General features: G+C 39.7%; 1 protein-coding gene and 1 long non-coding RNA gene across 3 annotated transcripts in view; one reads left to right on the forward strand and one right to left on the reverse strand.

The window, feature by feature from the left end:
• Positions 1 to 9,914, reverse strand: LOC128101073 (uncharacterized). The gene is made up of 2 exons (XR_008214984.1): positions 9,674 to 9,914; positions 1 to 5,336 (listed from the first exon to the last, which is right to left on the reverse strand). It is a non-coding gene; the product is annotated as an uncharacterized LOC128101073 (long non-coding RNA).
• Nup35 (nucleoporin 35) overlaps positions 9,906 to 24,739 on the forward strand; it is a 26,196-nt gene continuing 11,362 nt past the window's right edge. For both annotated transcript variants that reach the window (XR_008214983.1, XM_052723849.1), the window contains exons 1-4: positions 9,906 to 10,038; positions 13,377 to 13,547; positions 15,433 to 15,560; positions 17,550 to 17,604. Coding sequence is in view for 1 of the 2 variants with exons in the window: in XM_052723849.1 (XP_052579809.1) it covers positions 9,999 to 10,038; positions 13,377 to 13,547; positions 15,433 to 15,560; positions 17,550 to 17,604 (394 nt within the window). In the remaining variant the exon portion in view is untranslated. The remainder of the gene's footprint in view (positions 10,039 to 13,376; positions 13,548 to 15,432; positions 15,561 to 17,549; positions 17,605 to 24,739) is intronic.

The raw sequence follows: 24,739 nt of genomic DNA on the forward strand, positions 1-24,739 counted from the left end.
TTTGCTCTTTTTTTTTTTTTTTTTTTTTTTTAAAGATTTATTTATTTAGTATACAATGTTCTGTCTGCATGTATGTCTGTCTGCAGGCCAGAAGAGGGCACCAGATCTCATTACAGATGGTTGTGAGCCATCATGTGGTTGCTGGGAATTGAACTCAGGACCTCTGGAAGAGCAGTCAGTGCTCTTAACCTCTGAGCCATCTCTCCAGCCCAACACTTTGCTCTTTTTAACTTGGGTGCTAAGTGTTCTGTTTATGGGTCACCTATCACATTTTTTTTTCTCTTGGGATCCCTAAAAACTACCTTATAGTGAGAGATGATTTTTTAAGATGTAATCTTAAGATTGATCTCTTTTATATTTTAGTATTCTGCAGGAAAACGTATTTTTTAGAAAATAAAATTTAATGAATCTATAAAAAATTTTAAATATTGTTAGAATGCTTACTATTACACATATTTTTTTCTTGGAAGAACACTTTGAACAGTTTTTTTTTCTTTAATGCTTCCATGTTAACAAAACTGAATTATGTATATTATAAATTTGCTTTATGGCTTTGAGTTGGGTCAGGGGATTGCAGATCAAGCAGTAGAGTCCATGTTCAGTTTGCAAAAAGGCCCTGACCTCCATCACCAGCAACACACACACAAATAAAAATCTTTAAAATTTGATGTGAATACATACTGTAAATTTTAACTTTGTCTAGTTATGAGAGAATTCTTTTATGCCTTTTGAATGACATTTGTGATAGATTCTAAAACATAAGTGGGAGTTGACTGAAGGTGAGTGGGTTGTGGCATGTTTTTTCAGAATTGAGTCAGGAATATATGTAAAAGCCAAAGTCTGGGGAGGAGCATGAAACGTTGGAGTAATGGAAGGAAGTGCTGAGATGTGGGAGCGCTGAGGTGGAGGGCATAAGATGCTGTCCATGAATGTGAACTGTGGGCCAGATCAAGTGAGACCTGGTAGAGAGCTTTGAGATGTTAGTCTTTCAGAGTAGTGAAGAGATTAAGAGGTGGTAATGAGATCTGCTTAGAATGCTTTGTTGTGTTTTCATTTTTATTTTATGTGTACAGGTATTTTGCTTGCATGTTTGTCTGTGTACCATGTGCATATGATGTCCATGGAGGCTGGAATAGGGCACTGGATCCCATGGGACTGGAATTTCAGACAACTGAACCGCCCCATGGGGGTATTGAGAATTGAACCCAGGTCCTCTGCCATAGCAGCCAGGGCTTTGAACCACTGAACCATTTCTCCAGCCTCAAGAATGATCGTTCATTTATTTGAGACAGGGTCTCAAATTTAGCAGGTGGCCTCCAACTTGCCATCGAACTGAGGATGGCCTTTAACTTCTGGTTCCCTTTCCATCAGCTCCCAAGTGCTGCAGTGACAAGCCGCCGGCCACCAAAGCTGGTTTATGTGGTTGGTGCTGGTTTTCGTGCGTGCGAGGCAGGCACTCCAACAACGGAGCTAGATCTCTGATCTGCACAATGTCGTTTTAAAGCGTCAGTCTGCTTGTATAGCAGAGAGTGAGTTGGGAGGAAAAGCAAGGCAAGTCAGAAGGTTAGGTCCAGGTTTCAGGTGGTGAAACTAGATGTAGCTGATGCAGTCAAGAGGGAAAGAAGTGGAAGCTAGAGAGATGGCTCAGTGGTTAAGGGCACCTATTGTTGTGTCAGAGGACCAGAGTTCGGTTCCCAGCACAAACATCAGGTAGCTCACAAGCGTCTGTAACTGCAGCTCCAGCTCCAGGATGTGTGACACCTTTGGCTGCTGCAGACGCCTACACCCACATGCACATACCCACATGCAAACACATATACCTACACGTAATTAAAATAATAAAGTGAATCTTATAAAAAGGAAACAGGTGGGTATTTTTTGGAAAATATTTAGAGACTAGGTCTTATAAACTTTGGCATTGAATTTTATTGAAAAGAGGAGTTTTCAAAAAGAAAAGAAGAGTTTTCAAAATCATCCCAAGGCTTCCAGCTTTAATAATTAGAGAGCTGGTGATGCCATTCTTTGGAATAAATATTCACTCTTAAGTTGGCCTTTTATATTTGGTTTGAGGTGTCCTTGAGATATCCAAGTCAATGGGTATGTCAGGAGGGGAACTTGATGGGGCATCTGGTTATTGGTATGAATTTGCAGGGGAAATGGATAGCACCACACAAAGAGCTTAGAGTAAAACTAAGGCCATAAAATTGGGTTTTAGAGAACAACCACATATAAAGGCTGGGTGGAGGGTGAGCCAAGAAAGGAGATATGGCTAAAGAGAGAAGAGAGCAACCAGAGCACACTGTCAAAGGAACTAAGGAAAGCTTCAAAGTGCATGATAAATAAGATGCAACCAATGATGCTGAGAAAATACATACAATAAACATGTACCAAAGGCATCTGGGCTTAGCATCATGGAGGTTATTGTTAACCTTGGAAAGATCAGTTTGGTAGACTAAGTAATGAGAGAAGCCAGATTTGTTTATTAAATACTATATGATATGCCCAATTACTGATAAGGCAATAACATGTATCTACTTTGGGGTGAATAAACCAGTGTATAACATAAAAGGCTGATGTTAAACTTTCTACAATTCAGATGAATCAACTAAACTCTAGAGTTACCAGTGCCCCATAATTATTAAGTATTCAAAGTCAAGAGCATTGCACCAGTCCTCAACAAAATACTTATTCATTAAATAAAAATAATCATCAGGCAAAGAATAATGGCTTCATTGATTTTTCACTAATAGTTTTCACATAAGTGGAGACCAAAACATATGACTTTTGAATATCTTAGTATTTGGGCTTGTTTATCTTTGTTTGTTTGGTTGGTTGGCTGGTTTTTGAGAGAAGGTTTCTCTGTGTAACACCCTTGGCTGTCCTGGAACTTGCTGTGTAGACCAGGCTGGCCTGGAACTCATACATACCCATCTGCCTGCCTCTGCCTCCCAAGTGCCGAGATGAAAGGGACCGCTGCCCAGCTAGGCTTGTTTGTTTGTTTGTTTGTTTCTTTCTTTTTTAAAGATTTATTTATTTACTATGTACAGTGTTCTGTCTGCATGTGTGCCTGCAGACCAGAAGAGATTGCCATATCTCATTACAGATGCTTGTGAGCCACCATGTGGTTGCTGGGAATTGAACTCAGGACCTCTGGAAGAGCAGCCAGTACTTCTATCTCTGAGCCATCTCTCCAGCCCCTAGGCTTGTTTCTGTTTAAAAAAAAAATGATGTAGAGAAAATCTCAAACAGAGTTATAGAAAACAGCATCCTTTTTAGCAGCAGTCATGTTTACTGTCAGTTCTCTCAATTCCCCCCTGAACATGTCATCTCAAGGTAAATTCCAGACATCATTCTTTCAGGAATCAAGACCAACCCCCAACCCCGGAAGCTGTCTCTTCTGACGGCTGTAACTTCCCTGAACCTTTATAATATCTGATTAAACCTAACTGGTATTTGAATACAGGACCAGGAAACAGATTTTCACATGAAAGTTACTTAAGTTTGGAAATTACTGGATACATTTAGTTGGTTAAAAACGAACAGGCAAATTGGCCTAGTTCATGTTTCATTCGATGTCTGGCTGTGCCCTCTCTGTCAGGTGTTCCCTGTAATGAGTTCATCAGCAAACCCTCATGTTTCTGTGTATTATTATTTAAAGACATTTAGAGATACAGATGCTGTTATTGTTTTTAGGGCTCAAAAAACGCAGTACCAACTGTAGGTGTGTATTTTTGTTGAGAGGATACACTTTAAAACATGAAGCTGTTTTGGAGATCATTTGGCCTGGCCTGCTGTGAAGTCATGTGGATGATTTATGTGACGTCACAGTCTAAGTGAATGACAGCCTGGGATATATCATCTCAGCCAAAAGGCAGAGATGATAACACAGGCATGATGTTTCCTCCCTTGGCTCTCTGTCCGAAGAAGACAAATTCCATCTGTTTTCCAAAGTCTTACAAAAGGTGGATATCTTTTCTCTTCACTTCGATTTTTAATTTAAAAATTATTTTTAATTCTATGTATGTGCATGTCTGTGTGTGCGTAAGTGTGTGTGACTGCAAGTGCCTCTGGCCTCTGATTCCCCTGGAGCTGGAGTTATAGGTGGCTATGAGCTGGGTGTGGTATGGGTGCTGGGAATTGAACTCTGGTCCTTTTGAAGAGCAGTACATGTTCTTAACCACTAAGCCATCTCTCTAGCCCCTCCTTGATTTTTAAAAACTACATTTTTACAGAATAGGCAAAGTTATCTTAAAAGCACAAGATTGATTTTATATTTGTATATATCTGTGTTAATAGCGATTTAATTAAACCGATGAATTATTAGTATATATGATAGATACACAAAAGTTTGACTGTGGCTGTGTCATTTCATTAAAGGTAAATAAATTCCGAGGTGTGTTTCTGAATTTTCACAATTTGTTTTAGTTTAGAAGAAAGTTCAAATATGTCCAGCCCTGAATTAATTTTCAGGTTGAATTCTTCATAGATCAAAATTCCGACCTGTGTTTCCTGTACTGTTAAGTGACAGGCAAGTGGGCCAGAGCCTTGGATTGGTCTAGCTTGAACTTTTTCTGTATTTTTCCATAGCTAGATCAGGATTCTTGTGTTGCTCAGACATGTGCACCGTGCTTTAAAGAAAGAGTTCTCCATCTAAGCTTGAAAAATCAGCAGAATACAAAGCAGCACATTGATGAGATCTCGAGTCCTGGGTAAATTAGAAATTCAGAATAGACATGGGGGAAGCCCACGTGACATTTTATTCAACAGGTTCAGAGGAGAAAATAGAAAGACAGGCCTTCTGATTAAGATGCTAATGTAATAAACACAGGCTTGTGGCAAATACAAAACACCTCCAAAGAGTGACAAGAAGCATAAAAAAATGAACACGTGTTTCTCACAGAAGATAATCCAAGTTTCGAAACTCTCATTATACAACAAAAGCGATAAACAGAACTGAAAACAAGTCTTTGTTTATGATTATAAGCACTTCCAATAGAACTAAGGTTCTTATGATTATGATTGAGAAAATCTTCAAACATGCAAAATTGCGTCAAATAAGTTATGTCAGACAATTATTTTTTGTTCAATATTTATTTTAATTTGTAATTAATTTGTTCATCTATTTACTGATAAAATGAAAATAAGAAAGAAAAGACAATGGCCCTTGTTCTAAAGAAAATCCATGTTGTGAGACTAAAAATAAAACCTTCAAAACAAGCATCTTCTGGCACATGAGTTGTAGTCCTCATGCACATTGGACGTTCTGAAATAGGGTGACCCATGCTGGAATGTTGGAGGTCTCAGATGAAGGCTTAGCTGAATGAAGGGCAGGATCACTGTAGATTGGGATAGAAAGTGAAGGTATGTTAGGCAGGCAGACTGTTGCAAGCAAGGCTCATAATGTGAAGACCTGTTCAGAAGAGGATGAAGGTGTGTAGACTGTTGAAGAATATGTTGGAAGCTGGGAGGTGGTGGCACATGCCTTTAATCCCAGAGGAAACAGAGGCAGGCAGATCTCTGTGAGTTCAAGGCCAGCTTGGTCTACAAAGACAGCCAGGACTTGCTACACAGAGAAACCCTGCCTCGAGAAAAGAAAAAATTGGAAATTATGGCGAGAAGGTGAAGGATTTGTTTTTGAAGCTGGTATTTTTAACCTACTTAATCTCCAGGCTGAGCTTTTTGTTGTCCACCCAGGTATGCAGTAAATAGTGAACTTTGCATTCATGATTTTGGGGCAGTAAGTTTGTGTGAGTATAGGTGTACATGCCATGGCACACATGTGGAGGTAAGAGAATAGTCTTGTGTCTTGGTTTTCACCTTATTTGAGATAAGAATCTCATATTTGTGGCTGCACATATAAGGTTAGCTGACCCAAGAACTTCTGGAGATTTTCCCATCTCACTGTAAGAGTGCTGGGGTTAAAGACATGTGCTACTATGTGCCAGGATTTACCTGGGTCTGGGGATCCAAACTCAGGTCCTCTGGCTTGCATGTCAGGTGTTTAACCCACAGAGACCATTCCCTATTCCCAGTTAAGTGCTTCCAAGGATGCCTACTGAAATCTCTAAATTAAAGATGTTCTTCTATTCTCCCACTCTGAGATATTAAAAATTTCCTTCCTGTGCTACCCAGATGAGAATGTATACACAAAACAAAGGATATTGGGATATTCTTAGTTGTAATATATGTTTCACGTATGTGGGGGTGTCTGTGGGAGGACCAGCCTGGACCTTTCAAAGGGTTCTTGGGTAGAGGAGAGAGGAATGAGAAAATATCAGAAAGATAGACCTAGACAATGAGGAGAAAGACAGAGACACAGGATAGCTTTGGGAGGGCCTTGGGTCAATACTCAGTCCCCTTCATTTATTCAAAATGGCTTTTTATAACAATGCCAAGGGGAGAGGCAAAAGACCTCCCCCTTGCAAGATCAAAGCACATTGTACAGCCAAGTGTAGACCCTTCCAAATACCTGGTAACCATGCCCATGATCAATTCATCCCATTTTGCAGCCCTGCTGGGTAAAGCAAGCTCAGATTCTGACCTTGAGGAAGGCCTTAATCGAGAGCCTCTATGAGTCCCCACACACATGGGAACCAAAGCTGAAGCAAAGGAGGTTCCTATTGGTAAAGGAAGCCAGTGAGATTTTTATTTCCCTTGGGTGTTAGAGATGAAACCCAGACTTAACTACATTCCTATCCCCCAGCGAAGGTTTTTGAACACCCAGACAGTATGTATAAAGAAGGGAACTTTGGCTAGTGGTCTGCTGGGCTCAGTGGAAAAGACTGAAAGCAAAGGAGTAGAAAGACTTGGGTGCAATTGTCTAGAAGCTGAGGCAGAATGAAGAGGACTTGCTATTTTAACACATGATGGCAGAAAAGGTAGAGATCAATGGAAGCAAAGATGACCGGGCATGCATTAAGCATCATGGTATTGTTTCAATTTCCAAGGACTTTAAGTAGAAACACTGGGGCTGATGTACTAACAGGGTGACAGGTTGTCAAGCAAGCATCTGAAAAGTGGCACTTGCCTTTGTGGACAATGGGCACACATAGTACTGGAAATTATGTACAGAGTATGAAAACTGATAAAGACTTCAAGGGATACGACTGAGAGTTTAAAGGAGAGGAAAAAAGGCTTGACCAGGGAGTCTTTGTTGGTATTTCCAGACTATAATTAAATGGGATCAGCTACTGAAAAGAAAGGCAAAGGATAGAAAGTTATGAGACCTAGGAAATGTAGCATTAAAAGAACAAAAGGTTGTTGGAGACAGGCAGCTAGAAGATCTGTTAAAGCGGGGAGACTTCTGATATGAGGGAGAGATGAGGGTGCAGGGGCTGGAAGTAGCATCAGTTGAGAGACTTTTGAGATGAGGCACACCAGATCTTTATGTCTTGATCAGAAAAGAGCCAGTTGGAAGGGTAAAGACTAAAATCCAAGGAAAACAGGTTTAAAATGTAATGAAAACAGTAATTAAAATCTGTTACCAACATAAACATTATATGAAGTATAATCTATAAGCCCTTCTTCTTTTTTGTTTTTGCTTTTGTTTTTGTTTTCGAGACAGGGTTTCTTTGTGTAACAGCTCTGGCTGTCTTGGAACTTCCTCTGTAGAACAGGCTGGCCTTGAACTCACAGAGATCCGCCTGCCTCTGCCTTCTGCGTGCTAGGATTAAAGGTGTGCACCACCACCACCCCGCTTATAAACCCTTCTTAAATCCTTCAGTTTCCAACTCTCTTTCCTACTTTCTGCTGCTAATTTTTTTGAAAATCTTTGCCGGCTTTTGCCTTTATTTAAGCCTCTCTCCTCTCCCCACCCTCTTTTTGTACATACAAAACAATGTCCAAGTGGATCAAAGACCTCAACATAAATCCAGTTACACTGAACTTGATAGAAGAGAAAGTAGGAAGTACTCTTGAATGCATTGGCACAGGAGATCACTTCCTAAATATAACACCAGTAGCACAGACACTGAGAACAACAATTAGTAAATGGGACCTCTTGAAACTGAGAAGCTTTTGTAGGGCAAAAGACACGATCAATAAGACAAAAAGACAGCGTACAGAATGGGAAAAGACCTTCACCAACCCACATCTGACAGATCAAAAACACTAATGACAGTCTGTGTTGGAGAGGATGCGGAGCAAAGGGAACACTCCTCCACTGTTGGTGGGAGTGCAAACTTGTACAACCACTGTGGAAATCAGTATGGCGGTTTCTCAGAAAATTGGGAATTGATCTATCTCAAGACCCAGCCATACCACTCTTGGGCATATACCCAAGGAATGCTCAATCATACCACAAAGATACATGCTCAACTATGTTCATAGCAGCACTATTCATAATAGCCAGAATGTGGAAACAACCTAGATGCCCATCAACTGAAGAATGGATTAAGAAAATGTGGTACATATACACAATGGAGTACTACTCAGCAGAGAAAAACAATGACAGCATGAAATTTGCAGGCAAATGGATGGAACTAGAAAATATCATCCTGAGTTAAGTTACCCAGACTCAGAAACAAAAACAAAAACAAAAACAACAAAATAGAATTTTGGAATTGCTATTGTGGAGATGTGACAGCCAGCCCTAACCTGATAGCACTGTGTTATTGCCTGCCCAGGAAGAAACCACTTTATCCCAGTCATTAGTGACACTTTCCCCAGAGTGGTTGGACCTGTGTCATGATTTATACATGATTCCCCTGTGATGGCTAAGAAACTTAACACGGTAGCAGACACCCCTCAAGGGCTGTTGACCTTTTCCCTGAAATGCCTGTGAGATCCTAGTAGCCTGGAGATGTTACTGCTATGAGATAATTAACCGCTTGCTCTCGATTTTGTAAACCCACTTGTCGCTGTGGGACTGGGATCAGCCAGTCTCTGAAAGAGAAACAACCGAGAGGAATAAAGCAGTTTTCTCACCAGCTGTGGATTCCATAAAGCATAGATAATTGTAATGTCCACCTTTATAAATCCTTCCTTTAGCCCCCTTTGGCCCCGCTGCTTTTTGGTTCTAAGGCTGTCATCCTTCTGCTAGCAGTAAGAATATATCCATTTAATCCAAATTTGAATTGAGTCTAAGTCTTTGGTCTTTCCCAGTGGATTTGAACACCACAACATTATTACTTCACTCCAGTAACAAAAGTCCTCCTGGATTTAGGATTTTAGAAAGCTTGGAAAGAACTAGCAAAAGATATGTCAATATTTTGGAAAGGTTGGGAAAGGCCCAGAGCACATTCCAGAATATAGAACATGAAGCATATTTTTAAATTAAGTTTGCAAACAGTGAAACTAAACGTATTTTAACATATACATCCTATGTAGATGTGTGTGATTAATACATGAATATACCCTAAGGGTAAAACAGCAGAGTTTAGAGGGGAGGACAGGAATGTCACGAGCAGAATGACCTTTATTTACATATTTTTTATCTATATTCTTTTGTATGTATTAATACACAATAAGTTGATTATGCTTTAATATGAACTTGTGCCTACATAACACAACATTTAAGAGAAATGATATAGATGGCAGAAAACTTTGAGAAATGAACGTCCTCTATCAAGTGCAGAAATGAAGTTGTTGAGAAAAAGGAATATACAGTTTCATTAAGCCTATTTTCTCAGGTGTTAGGAAAGTCGATGGAAGACAGTGTACTGGGGAAACTCACATTAATAATCAAGTGAGCAAAGGAATCTGTTCCTATGAAGCACGAACACCAACATATCAGGAGGCTTGAGGCGTGAACCAATGCCATTCTCAGAACCAGAGGTCTCACACTGTTGCATGCATCCCCAGTAAAACCTTTCTTAGACTCGCAGACCAGGCAAAGAAGTTTGCCCTCTTCCAAAATGGCCGAAGCACCCACAGCCTCCGCAGAGCGCATGGTCGGAAGTTACGCAACCCATAAGGCCGCGCGGCCTTAACCGTGGGGAGAGTTTCCGCCATTTTTGAAAACTGGGAAGGTCCTTGCCGGAGTAGTGGCGGCCGTTGCGATGGCAGCGTTTGCCGTGGATCCCCAGGCGCCCACACTGGGTAAGTGAACCGCAGCCTCCCCAGGGGCACAGCCAGCCCGTTGTGGACCGAGAGGCGGCCGTCGCACGCCACGGAGGGAGAGGGAAGCGCTGTGCTCGGTGACATCTGGGTACCCGGGAGCCCTGCGCTGCGCCCGGCCCCAGTGTGGGCACCTGCCCCGCACCCGGAAAGCATGCACGTGGGTGGGCGGTGACCCCCGGGGCGGCGTGTTAACCCGCTGCCGCCGAGCCCCCTGGGTGTCTGTGTCCTTCGCTAAAGGAGTTTGTATATGAAAGCATGACCTAGACCCAACCTGGCTCCCCGCTCCTCCCCCGCCCTTTGCTTGGGAATGTGGCTCTATTGGAGGACTATTTAGTCTGAAGATTCATGCCCATTGTTTGTCGGGGAAACTTTCCGAACGTGCCGTCTTTGGAAAAGAAAATCTAGCGAATTAATTAACGCCGATTTTTGTGAGTAATGACAACGGCCATATGTTACAATCGAAAACAAAAACAACCAGTCTACAGTTGAATAAACTTACCAGAATATTAGTTTCTAACTTTCTGAGCTTGGAAAAGAGAGCAAGCATGGCATATATTGTGCAGAATTAACTTTGTAGATTCAAATGGCTTGTAATGCTTGCCGTGTTTTGGGAAAAAGTTTCTTTTGAGACAGGGTTTCTCTGTGTTGTTGTGGTGTCTGTCCTGGATCTAGCTCTGTAGACCAGGCTGGCTCGAACTCACAGAGATCATCCTGGCTCTGCCTCCCAAGTGCGGGGATTAAAGGCGTGAGCCACCACCGCCCGGCAGAAAAAGTTTCTTTTAAGAATAGCTAACTTGGCTGGGCGGTGGTGGCGAACGCCTTTTAATTCCAGCACTCGGAGGCAGAGGCAGGCGGATCTCTGTGATGCCAGCCTGGTCTACAGAGAGAGTTACATACAGAAAAACCTTGTCTTGAAAAACAAATAACAACAACAAAGAGTAGCTAACTTGATTTGGATTTCTTTCAGCGTGTCAGTAAAGCTAAACCTATAATGTTAATAATGTAGTTACAGTGTTACCTTAAACTTGTGCCCCGGTGTTGATCTAGGTTTTTTCATATTAATTTAGAGATCGGAAAACTTCATTATTAGGTCCAGGTTTTTCTGTTCAATGACATTTTGGAGTGCATGTTTGTTGGGTTAATAAATACTGTAATTAAGCACATCCTTGTATATTGCCTAGCCAAGACTGACATTCCCCAATATTAATTGTGCAGGTTCACATGTTGCACATTTTCCAGATATCTCCTGGTATGACATTTTCCCAGCCCCTACTCATCACACACTGCTTGCTGAGTAAGACAGTGCAGTACTTAATTAGGGCCAGAGATTGAGAAGTGACACTTAAGACATTCAGGATGCAGCCACAAAGCTTTTAAATCTAGCCATCAAGGGATGGTTAGTGACAGTCTGGCTTCCCACTTTATCACTATGTATTCAGGGAACTGAACTTTTCTTGACCTAATTAGATTTTTCTTTATATAATGTGCAAGCGTATGTATGTATGTGTGTGTGTGTCTGTGCCCTGGAGACTGAGTTTAGACTTAGTGGCAAGGGCTTTTACCCATATCACCAGCCCTTGACCTAATTCTTACACTTGTCATAATTTCCCTTACCCTTTATAGATGGTAGAATGAAGGTAGTTTGTGTTGTTTCCAAAACCCTTTTATTTTGTTACTGTAGTTTTCTAAATATCTCTTCAGAATATGCCTTTTTTGACTGTTGAGTTTAATGTTCTTTTGAAATATGTGGTAGCACCATGTAATTAGTACTTCACAAAAGAATTACAATAAAGCTATTTTTCTTTACATCTTATTTTGATACTTATTTTACCCTTATGAATTACTTTGGTTTTTTCCCACTTTTTAAACTTATGTTATATCTAGATCTGCAATAATGAAAAAAAAGGGGGGGGAGAATAAGTAATTGAAAGCTTTTGAACAGCAGAAAACAAGGATTTAGGTTATTTAGAAGTTAAGCAATAGTTAGTAAGAACCATATAACTATTAATATCAAACACCCGGCTTCTTCAATACAATAAATCATACAAAGGTTTACTACCTAAGCAAGAAAATGAAGTGTTCAGCAGAAATGCAAATTCTACATCACCACTTCACTAAGGTTTTGGTATTATAAGATATTGGTAGACTAATTAGTATTAAGTACTTATTGAATATTAACTATCAGGTCAAGTGTTATACTTGTTATTATTCTAATAAAAGCTGTGAATGGATTCTACCCTTACAATCATTTTGCTAAGAGAACCTGAACTCACATCTCTATGTAGCCTGTGCTTTTCTTACGGCTTAATTTTACTCTTAAATTCAGAGTTTTCTTATTTTCATAATGGGAATAACCATAGCTGCCATTTGAGAAGGTTAAATTTTTAAAATACGTATTTGTTTTCATTTTATGGGCATGAGTGTTTTGCTTGCATTTATGTCTATGTACCACATGTGTGCCTGGTGTCTGAAGAAGCCACAGAGGGCATCGAATTTTATGGAGCTGGAGTTTTGTGAACCACCATGTGGGTGTTGGGAATCAAACCTGGGTCCTCTGGAAGAGCAGTGCTTTTAACCACTGTGGCTACTCTTCAACCCTAGAAGATTGATTTTGAGTTGATGATTATGAAGTGTTCTCTTGTTAGATTGGTTTTATGTTAGGGAAACTTTTGTTGATTGTAGTTCTCCAAATGATTTTCCTAATGATAAATGATTTGAAAATAAATTTTACAATTCTTTTCAATGTATTTCTGAGTTAAAAGGCAGGTTATAACTTTATTAATGTTGTACTGTGTGCATGATTACATTTTAATACTGAAATAATTCACTGTTTTATGTATAGGGAAGAAGAAACGAAACCCATTGCTTCTGATTTGTCAAGATTTGTATAAATTTGGTGTATTCTCCTTGGTTTTGGTTGCACAGTAGAAACTGTAGAAAAAAATTATTTTGCTTGTATTAGAGATTTCTTTTAAAATAATAAGCTAAGGTTTTCAAATGATGCTTTAAGTCAGTGAAGTAATGTAACCAGGAACATCTGCCAAAGATTAACACTGTGGGTGTAGCATGGGCAAAGCCCCGAGCTGGCTCTCTAGTATCGTAAAAATGAAGGAAAGATTAATATTGTGAATACAAGATTGCTTTACTTTTTTGAAAGAATCTTTAGTAGCTTTTAAAATAAATTCAACTCTAGTTCAAAATACTTAAGATTTTTTTGTTAAATTATTCAACTTTTATCATAAATTGCTATATCTATTTGTTAGATATTATAGCAGAAATGACTTTATTTTATTTTTATTTTTTTTTGATTAATTTAGGATCTGAACCAATGATGCTGGGTTCACCGACATCACCAAAGACAGGAGTTAATGCCCAGTTCTTACCTGGATTTTTAATGGGGGATTTACCAGCTCCAGTGACTCCACAACCTCGATCAATTAGTGGCCCTTCAGTAGGAGTAATGGAAATGAGATCGCCTTTGCTTGCAGGTGGGTTAATTGCTTAGTAGTATTATGTTTATCAGTGTGCATAGTAGAATTTGAGATAAGGGATGGTTCAACATTCTTCCTCACCAGCACATTATTATTTTTTAAATACTTTTATTATAAAGTTATACCTTAGCCCAGACTGATGGTGAGCCCTTATAATCTCTGCACCCAGGAGGCTGATGAAGGAGGATTGTGAGTTCAAGGCTAGTGTGGGCCACATAGGGTATTTCAGGCAAGCTGGGGCCTAAAAAGCATAAATACAGTCATGGTGGTGAAAGCCTATAATCCAGCACTTAGGAAATAGAAGCAGTAGGATTAGTTCGAGAACATCCTCTCCCACATAGTGATTTGGAGGTCAGCTTGAACCACAGACCACATGTCTAAAAACAATAAATTATAAACTAGTTAGCAACTACCATAAACCCCCACAAGAAATGAAGCTATATTTTTTTCCCCAGTGTCTTGACTAAGTAGTGAACAAGGCTGAATGCTAATCAATTTATATTTACCTCATTAAAATAATCAGTGTGAGCTGGATGGTGGTACACATCTTTAATCCCAGCACTTGGGAGGCAGAGGCAGGCTAACTTGATCTACAAAGCTAGTTCCACGACAGTCAAGGCTACAAACATGCATACTAAAAAAAAACAAAGTTTGAAAAAATAGGTAGTAATAGTTCCATTTTTCAAAAAATAGTATTTCAGAAGAGGACTCTGAAGATAATAATAATTTGACAATGCTTGTTCTTTATTGTTCTTTAGTGACAATCTCTTTCCATAGTCTGGGCTCTGAGTAGCCAGACTACTGTTGAAGCTGTCGTATTTGTTTAAATAAAGGCCTGGATGCTTCATTGGTTAGCATTGTTTATGCCACAAAAATTGGCCCTTTCCTATGTTATTATTATTTTTTAAAATTTATTTATTTATTATGTGTACAGTAATCTGTCTGCATGTATATCTGCAGGCCAGAAGAGGGTGCCAGATCACATTACAGATGGTTGTGAGCCACCATGTGGTTGCTGGGACAGAACTCAGGACCTCTGGAAGAGCAGTCAGTGTTCTTAACCGCTGAACCATCTCTTCAGCCCCTCCTATGTTATTATTAAAAATGTTTCTACTGTAAGAATTATAAGTAGGGTCAAATTCCATACTGAGGTGATTTTAATTTTTCAGATATATATAGTGGAGTTTTTGTTTTTGTTTTTCGAGACAAAGTTTCTCCATGAACTGTCCTGGCTACCCTGGAACTCACTCTCTAGACCAGTCTGGCCTTGAACTCACAGAGATCCGCCAGCCTCTGCCTCCTGAGTGCTGGGATTAAATGCGTGTGCACCACCGCCTGGCGTATAATGGAGTTGTTTAATACATACTTTCAAGGAAGAAATGAGATTATATTTTATTTGTTTGGAAACAGGGTCTTAATATGTTGTCAGTGCTGGCCTTGATCTTGTAATCCAGGTGATCGGCCCAACCCAGCCTCCTGGTAGGTAGGACCAAGGGCATATATCACCATGTGTAGCTCTGGGATTGATCACATTGTGTGTTGAAATGTTAAGCATAGAGTAGAGGAAGCAACATTACATGTGTTTTTTAAAACCTAAAATTTCCAGTAGCAATTTATTCTGAAACCCTTTCCAAGTGCAGTCTGCAGCTCACCAACAGTGTGATATCACTTGGGAGCTTGTTAAGGTGTAGTCACTGGTTCTATCTGGATCTTTTGAATCAGTCTGACATCAAACAAGAGCCCCAGGTGACGGTTATACAGAATAAAAGTTGAATAGCTCTGGGAAACAGAGTTTGTTATTTCAAAACCACAGATTAAACATACCTTAGAAGATGGATGAATAGTTAGTTTGCTTTTTCACCTGACTTTCTGTACATCATAGGGGGATCACCACCACAGCCAGTTGTACCTGCTCATAAAGATAAAAGTGGAGCTCCACCTGTTAGAAGTATATATGATGATATTTCCAGTCCAGGACTTGGATCAACACCTTTGACCTCAAGAAGACAGGTGATACATGAATTCCATGCTCCATAATTAGTCATTTTGTGTTTTTGTGTGCTTACACAGTGAGGTCAGTAATTAGAAAGTTTTCCCTGATACTTGTTCTGGAGTAAGCATGAGCATAGAATAAGCAAGTACATGTATGCACATGTTTATCATGAAATGTACTTAAAATGTTATAGAATTCTAAGGGAGCATGGTGGCATACACCTATAGGCCCTGCACTTGGGAGGCTGAGTCAAGGCAGGAGGATTGTTGGCCTGTCCTATATAGCAAAATCCTGTTAGCAAAAAAGGGAAGGTAGCAGACTCTAGACTGTTTTCTCACTTTAGTAATCTGTGGTTTTTATAGATATCTTTTTTTTTTCTTTCTTCTTTTTTTAGTTTTTCAAGACAGGGTTTCTCTGTGTAGCTTTGGAGCCTGTCCTGGAACTTTAGCCCAGGCTGGCCTTGAACTCACAGAGATCTGCCTGCCCCTGCCTCCCAAGTGCTGGGATTAAAGGTATGCACCACCACCACCCAGCCTGCATTTTTTTTTGGTTTTTCAAGATAGGGTTTCTCTGTGTAGTTATGGTGCCTTTCCTGGACCTCGCTCTGTAGACCAGGCTGGCCTCGAACTCACAAAGATCCACCTGGCTCTGCCTCCCAAGTGCTGGGGTTAAAGGTGTGCACCACCACCACCCAGCCTGCATATGTAAGATTCTTAATGGATAGTGATCTTCTAGGTTTACCAAATCTAGAACTCCTGAATGGAGACCATTCTGAAGGTTTAATAAACCTGATGTGCAGCTTGGTATGAGAACTACTGGCTTCTTCTGGATTCATGACCATTCTCATTTTTCTTCTGATACATGAGAAGAACTAGCATTAGTTACTGCCTTCGTTGAAATGTTTACAGAGTTGTAGATCATCTATACAGAGATGTTTTTGATTTTGAAGTCAGTATGAATTTTAATAGATGAGACCAAATTAGAAATCCCAGGATACCGTGCTTAGCTCTGGTTTGCGTCAGATGGTTGGATAGTTTTTTCTGTTTATAGGAGGATTTAAAAACATTTATTTTTGAGTATGTGTGTATCTATGTGGATATATGCCACTGTGTTGGTGCCCTGAGAGGCCAAAAGAGGGTCCTGGATCTCTTCAAGCTGTTGTTAGAAGCCTCTGCAAGCTGCCTGACATGGGCGATGGGAAATGAACTCAGGTCTTCTGGTGAACTCAGGTCTGAGCCATCTCCCAACCCTATAAAAGGATTTTTAACTCCTTTAAAATATTCTCTTATTTAAGGATGCTTAATGATACTTTTTCCTCTTTGTAATATTATACTGAGAGTGTTAAACACAAGTTGTCTTTTGTTGTCATTTGAATGTGTTCTGTTTTATAGTTTGTGTCTGTTTAAAATTGCGTTGTTTTTCTGTGTGATTTTGATGATTTGAAGAAATCACCATTGTATCCATTAGTTTGAGTATTGTACATTGAAAAATAAAACCAAATAGCTACAATATTACCATTAATTCCTGTAAGATTTTTTCTTATCCAATGTAACTTCTTTTAAATTATGTTTTAATTAATTTACTTACTTTGTGTGTATATATGTATGTTGTGGGCAAATGAGCGTCAAGATATCCTGTGGGGACCACAGGATAGCCTGTAGGAGTAGGTTTTCTCTTCCCATCGTGTGGATTCGGGCCTTGAGCTCAGGGGTTAGGCTTGGCAGCAAGAGTACTTTACACCGAGCTGTCATCAGACCCATGTTTCTTGTTTTATAATGTATACTAAAGGACCCAAAGGAAATTTGATATTTGCATATTTTGGGTTAATACTGGTCAAGACAGAAGACAAAGTGAGTAAGTACCTTTTGGTGAGCTGATTAGAGACAACTCAAGTTAGTACATTCTAGTAGTTCAGTTATCCATTGAAGAAGGCTTTGTAGTAATGACTGTGTTTGTGCATGGGTAGAACTTTATGCTTTTAACTTAGTTCTCTTGTTTTCATGTAGACAAACATTTCAGTGATGCAGAGTCCTCTTGTTGGAGTTACAACTCCTGTGACTGGTGAGTCCTCTTACTCAAACTCTGTTCTCTGCTATGATGATTGCCAGCAGTCTTCCTCTTTAGATTTGGAGACTTCCTGAAATGTCAGTAACTTCCTTAAGGAAGGTAGTGTTTTGTATAGATTGCTTTCTGAATTTATAGATAGGATAGTCTACCAAAAGTATTAAGAATTTAAGAATGCATACTTAATAGACTTTTGAAGTATTTCCTGAGTTATTAAAAACTGTATAAAATAGAGTTGTTCCAACTGGAAAGAATACTCAGATCAAACAATACAGGTGTTTTGAGGGGTATTGATCCAAAGCTGTAATCTAACAGCCACTGAGTGTAATCCCTAGTTTTTCTTTAACAACATTTTAATTACTATAGGTATAATCCTTAGGACATAATACTTTATACATGTTTATTATTCCCATTGCATGTGTATTCAGCTGCTCAGTAACAAGCTATGTGAAACAACACAGTAGATAATCCTCAAGTAGACAGCATTGGTTGCAGGATTTATGTTTATAAACAATAAGCAAATTATAAACGTTCTTTAGAAGCTAATACATCTTGTGTAGAGGAAAGGGTATAGGTGGGGTGGGGACTTAAAGTTTTGTTTTGTTTTGTTTTTTGGGGGGACGGGGTCTTGCTTAGTAACTCAGGCTAGTCTCCTCCAGCCCTCCTGTCTTAGGCTCTTGGGTGTTAGGATTACAGCCGTGCTACCTCATCTGGCTGGGCTTGGAGTTTTATAGAGTAATATGTTAGTTTTCTATTGCTATGTTATTACTTACCATAAACTGAATAATGACTTGAGCTGTATGTGTACTGTGGTGCAGTTATCAAGGGCAAGGTCGTGCCATAGATCTTAGTGGACTAAATGAGGGCACTGGAAGGGCTCTTTTTTTTTTTTTTTTTTAATTTAAATGTTTAATGTTGTCAGCCATAGTGGCACACACCTTTAATCCCAGCACTCTGGAGGCAGAGGCAGACAGATCTCTGAGTTCAAGGCCAGCCTGGTCTATAGTGGGAGTTCCAGGACAGCCAGGGCTACACAACAAAACCTTGTCTCTTTTTTTTTTTTTTTTTTTTTTTGGTTTGGAAGGGCTCTTAATTTATATAGGTTTGAGGTAGAGTGGGAACAGAGAGACAGAACCTTTGGAGACTTCTAGAGTAATCCAAGAGCAAGATGGTTGTGGTCTAGATACATGAGGAAGAACATAGTAACAAAAGAAAATGGAATGTAAGAAGCAAGAATAATGATACTTACTATCAGCTGACTGCTGGGATACCCTGCTGCTTCTGCTTTGAGTTTAAGGAATTTGTATAGAAAGTCTGAATGAGGCACAAGTAAAAAGGAATAGTTTTTCGAAAGATCTAGCAGATATACTGACTTAGGCTTGGCTAAGTAAGATACAGAAAAGAGAATTGATGAGAAACTTGAAAAAACAGACTTCACTTATAGCTATTTTCTTAGTTCCTGTATTTAGTGTTAAATGCTCCTTTCTTGCTTACCTCCTAACTTGAGGTTTCTGAAATTGCAGCTCTCGTGAAGTGATGTCTTGTGCTATACTGGCGTGAGTTTTACTGTGTGCTTGCTTATGCTTCCTTAACATATCATCTTGTGATGCTTTGAATGAGACTAAACCCTAACAGCTCTCATGTTGAATACTGGTCCCCTGTTAGATTGTATAGGAAGGATTAGGAGCTGTGGCCTTGTCATAGGGGTGGGCGAGGTTTCAAAATACTCTTTCCATGTTGTAAGCTGAGAGTGTTCCTTTCCTGGCAGTTTGTTGTTTCAGAAGGTGAGCAACTGTCATCCTAGGATCTCCCTTTTTCTAGTTGTGTATCTGCCATTCTGCCATTTTCTTTCTTTTTTTCTTTTTTTTTTCCCCGAGACAGGGTTTCTCTGTGTAGTTTTGGTGCCTGTCCTGGATCTCACTCTGTAGACCGGGCTGGCCTTGAACTCACAGAGATCTGCTTGCCTTCTGGCCTTTGTTTTCATTTTCTTTTTGGTGAAGCGCATATTTGAGTAGCTTTATCATAAAGCTTGCAGAATAAGTAAGACACAAACAGGGTAGAAATGCTTCTTTGTAGTCTTTATATTTGAGATTGGAATTTCCGCGACAGAGTCCCTTTGTCTTTTACCTTCCAGTGTTCTATGGAAGTTACCCACCATGGCGACTCATGGCTCTTGGGAGAAAACCTTTATGATCTCTACATGGTTTGTGTTCTCAGTTTCACAGTGTGCATTGCTGTGGGATTTTCTTCTGTTTTCCTTGGGAGTTGATGGATCCTTTAGTTAAGGTGCTTCCTTTGTTCTGAGGAACTTGCCATCTGGATCTTAGATGCTTGCTTTCTTTTGGGGAATTCCTTTGGTTTGCATTTGGATCCCTTGGAGATTTGTGATTCTTTTTTTCTTGTCTCCATTACCATCCACATTTGTATACCGCCTTTTCAGATTTCCTCAGTGAATCTTTCTTCTTTGTGACATCTTAATTTCCATAGTCTTTTTTGTTTTTTGAATGAATTTAGAAATATAACGTCCTGTTCTTTCTTTAAAGATGTCTTAGTGGCTGAGGTTAATAGTACTCTTTTTAATTCTGTTTCTTTCTCTTTTTTGTACTTATTTTCTCTCTCTTGTCATTGTTGGTAAATGCATGCTTATTGAACATGATATGAAAAAGCTAGCTATATGGAATCTTTTGCATAGGTAGGGGTCCACATTGGTTGGGATTGGGGGCAAGGTTAATAGAAGCTCTCTTGTTTCTTACTGGGCTGCACTGTAAGAGAATTGGATAATATGCTGAATATTGGGAAGGGCTAATTAGAGGCTAATTTCAGCATATGTAGTCTCCTCCCTTTTAATTTTTTTCTCAAAGAAAATCTTAATGGCATCAAAGTTACCTGGCTGGTGTTCTGAGTATAGACAAATTTCCTTTTTCATTATACAGATTTTCACTGTACCCTCTCATTATTATCCTCTATGAGTGGACTCATTGATTTTTGAGGTTTTTAGCTTCCTTTTCTTTGGTCTTTTGAGACAGGGTTTCTCTGTGTAACATTCCTGGCTGTCCTGGAACTAGCTCTGTGGACACAGGTTGACCTCAAATTCATAGAGATCTGCCTGCCTCTGCCTCCTGAGTGCTGGGATTAAAGGTATGTGCCACTACTGCCAGGGCTTAGCTTCCTTTTCTTCAGAGACAAAATCTTTGGTCTCATAAAGTTGGGAGCCCAGGTATTTTGGGAAGAGGGAACTTCATTTGAGAAAATGCCTCCATCAGATTGGCCTGTAGGCAAGTCTGTGGGTTATTTTCTTGATTAATGATTTACATGGGAGGGTCCAATTCATGGTGGACAACTCCTGAGCAGTCCTGAGTTCTATAAGAAAGCAGCTGAAGAAGCCATGGGGAGCAACGCAGGAAGTAGCACTCCTCCAGGGTCTTCTAAGCAGTGACAGTGACAGTTTTCCGTCTAGCTAGGATGAGAAGGGCCCTAGCACCACATTCTGTTGTTTGTTTCTTGGCTCTTTTGAGGGGCCCGCCACCCAGCTCCCAAATAAATTCGCACACAGAGGCTTATTATTACTTATGAATGCCATGAATGCCCTGCCTTAGCTTAGCTTAGTTTCTAGCCAGCTTTTCTTAAATTAACCCATCTTATCTTTTGCCTCTGGGCTTTTCCTGCAGGACTTTTCCAGTTCTCTTGCTTCTGTAAATCGTACTCTTACTCCATGGCTTGCTGTATAGCTGGGTGGCTGGTCCCTGATGACCTCCTCTTTCTCTGGCTCCTCCTTTCTCTCTTGTCCTAGTTCTATCCTCCAGATTTCTTCCTCCGTATATTCTCTCTGCCTTCCAGCCCCACCTATCCTTTCTCCTGCCTTGCTATTGGCTGTTCAGCTTTTTATTAGACCATCAGGTGTTTTAGACAGGCACAGTAACATAGCTTCACAGAGCTAAACAAATGCAATATAAACAAAAGTAACACACTTTAAAATAATATTCTACTACATTTCCCTGTAGATGTAACCAACTGTCTTATTAAATAAGAAACACAGAACCAATGCAAAGAAGAAAGCCAAGAGGTCAGAGCTAAGAGCAAAAACCTTAACCTTCCTCCTGTGATGGTCCTATCTCTCCGAAAGAGCTACTTCCTGTGTTAAAGTCTTTATAGACTTTCTGTTCTGCCTTCTCATTGGTTGTAAACCCAACCACATGACCGCCTCGTCACTGCCTATCTGTATAGACCTCCAGGTCTTCTATGGTTGGTATTGAGATTAAAGGCGTGTGTATCCAATGCTGGCTGTATCCCTGAACACACAGAGACTTATCTAGCTCTGCCTACCAAATGCTGGGATTACAAGCGTGCGCCACCACCGCCCGGCTTTCCTATGGCTTGCTAATAGCTCTGACCCCCGGGCAACTTTATTTATTAACATACAAATAAACATTTTAATACAAATAAAATATCACCATATTTCCCCTTTTTTGTCTAAATAAAAAATAAAGGTTTTAACTTTAACATAGTATAACTGCATACAACAAAAAGTTACCAAGTAAGAATTAATTTTCAATATTCAGTCCATTTGTAGTTAGAATATTCAAAGAAAATAATGCATTATCTATCCTATCTTAGGGAATCCAGAGTTTTATACCTAACTTACTTCCTATCATAATTAAGAAAAACTGTAACTATAACTGCCTAGTCTTCAACTTCATCAAAGACCCAGAAGGATGTAATATTACCTAACAGTGGAGACATTTGACTGCCTGGACAGTCACCCAATGTTCCTCTGTGACATTGGGGCATCCATCTTCAGCCTACAGTTCCAGAATATCTGTAAACTTTTCTATGAAGCAGGAATTTTGGACTATCATGCCTTGTTTTGTTAAAGTTCATCAGTCGCTTTCCTCAGTGTCCTGCAGAATATCTGGCAGACTCTTCTGTGAAGCAGGAATTTTGAAGGATTGTCTAGCCCTGTTTTGGCAAAGTTCAACCATCTGTTTCTTGTGTGTCCTGCTCAGGACTGTCAACAGTCAAGGCAAGAGAAGTTTCTTTGCCCTGGGGCTAACTTTGCCACAATGAAAGCAAACTCCATAACGAGTTTCTTCAGTGCCCATCATCTCTGAATGCTAGGAGCAGATGTGTCTCATTGTCATGAAAAACCCTAAGTTAACAAAACATTTTAAATGCCATGTTCTGTAAGTCTTTGAAAGGTTTGAAGACATCTATCTATCTAAAATATATCTCTGTATGATCTGGAAAACATACCTAACTAACATAGCTACATTATTATTATGATTGTACATGATTATTATAAATGACTACTAATCTATGTTTCTTGGTTATCCGATATAGTTTATAATAACAGCTTTCAAAAACTAGAATTTTACCTTACATTTTTAAATGAACTTCATAGGTACAATACCTTAAACAAGAGTAGAAACGTGTGTGTGTGTGTGTGTGTGTGTGTGTATAAAAATATGTGTGGTAACAAAAACAACCTTAAATTTGCATCAATATACAAAAACCTTTTAAAGGAGAAATATAGAGTGTAACAAAAATAACTTTAAATTTATATCAATATACTATAGTCCTCTAAATGATAACAAACATCCATAACCCACTAAATAACCAACAACCATCCACACCCCCCAACTCCTGGGAATGTGGGCATAGTTTTCTCCATACTTCTTCCTACTATCTGTGGACGAAGTATCTTTAGGGTCCCAAGGAGAAAATTTTGAAATAATGACCAAGTCCTGGGAAGACCAGCAGTAACCTTTGCTGACACCTGTCAAGATTCAGGAGGTCTTGCCTGATCAAACCTGATCCATATTAACCCTGAAGGAATCTATAGCCTCTCATCTCCTGTGGGAACAAAACTCCAAAGCATTTTTGATTGCCACTTGACAAATGTTTTTTTGACTTTTTAAAAGTTAAGACATTCCTAAAGTATATAGGCTGATTTATTTCAACAGTCCCCTTTTCAGTTCCAGGTCTCTTTGCAGCTGTCCTTTGCTTTTCAACAATCAAAAAATTCGCAATCAACACAATAACATACAGGATCCAGACTATCTGTTTATTTTCCATCTTACATGGCTTTTCTCTTTAAAGACTTTATAAACTATTCATTTTTTTCCCTATGACTATACCCTTTTTCTTTTCTTAAGCCTACACACACTGGTTAAACACACTGTGACCTGCTTAGGGGTTTTTACTGTCTGGATCTCTTTTACTGCATATCTCTAGTCTTTTTTGACCACATGAGCAAACTTTTAAACTGCTAAGATACATCTGGATTCTCTGTGTGGCTCTCTTGGCTGGCTCCACTCGCCTCTCAGGTTGGGAAAGCGAAGGGTGAAACTCTTGGTGGGTTGGTTGGAGATTTGTCTGACCAAGAGCTGCATTCAACCTTCCTAGAGCTGTAGGATGCCAATGCTTATACTGTGGCAGGTGTTGTTACTTATTTTGTTCCTACTTAATGTACTGCTGCTCAAGGGCTCAGTGACTGGCAGAAACTGTCCGACCAAACCCTTAAGGGAACGGTACCCCTTGTGATTGTTGTTCAGCTTTCTCTGGCTTTACAGAAATATGGCCCTCATTTGAACACCAAATTTTTGTTGTTTGTTTTTTACTCTTTTGAGGGACCCACCACCCAGTTCCCAATAAATCACACATGGAGGCTTATTATTACTTATGCATGCCCAGTCTTAGCTTGGCTTACTTTCTAGCCAGCTTCCCTTTAATTTATCCTATCTACCTTTTGCCTCTGGGCTTTTCCCATTCTCTTTCTTCTGTAAATCTTACTCCATGGCTGGCTATGTAGCTGGGTGGCTGGCTCCTGGAGTCCTCCTCCTTCTCTGGCTCCTAGATCTTCCCTGCCTCCCTGATTCCTCCTTCTATATATTCTTTCTGCCTGCCAGCCATGCCTGTCCTTTCTCCCGCCTTGCTATTGGTCATTCAATTAGACCATCGGGTGTTTCAGACAGGCACAGTTACACAGCTTCACAGAGTAAAAGAATGCAACATAAACAAAAGTAACACATTAAAATAATATTCTACTACAAGACTCCTTGTCGTATAAGCCTCACATGTTAGTTCTCCTTGGTTTTAACAAGGAGCCTTTTGCAGCTGAGTCATCTCTCCAGCG

Source organism: Peromyscus californicus, unplaced genomic scaffold (genome assembly GCF_007827085.1).
Source record: "Peromyscus californicus insignis strain IS unplaced genomic scaffold, ASM782708v3 Scaffold_7__1_contigs__length_154581171, whole genome shotgun sequence".
Lineage (NCBI taxonomy): Eukaryota > Metazoa > Chordata > Mammalia > Rodentia > Cricetidae > Peromyscus > Peromyscus californicus.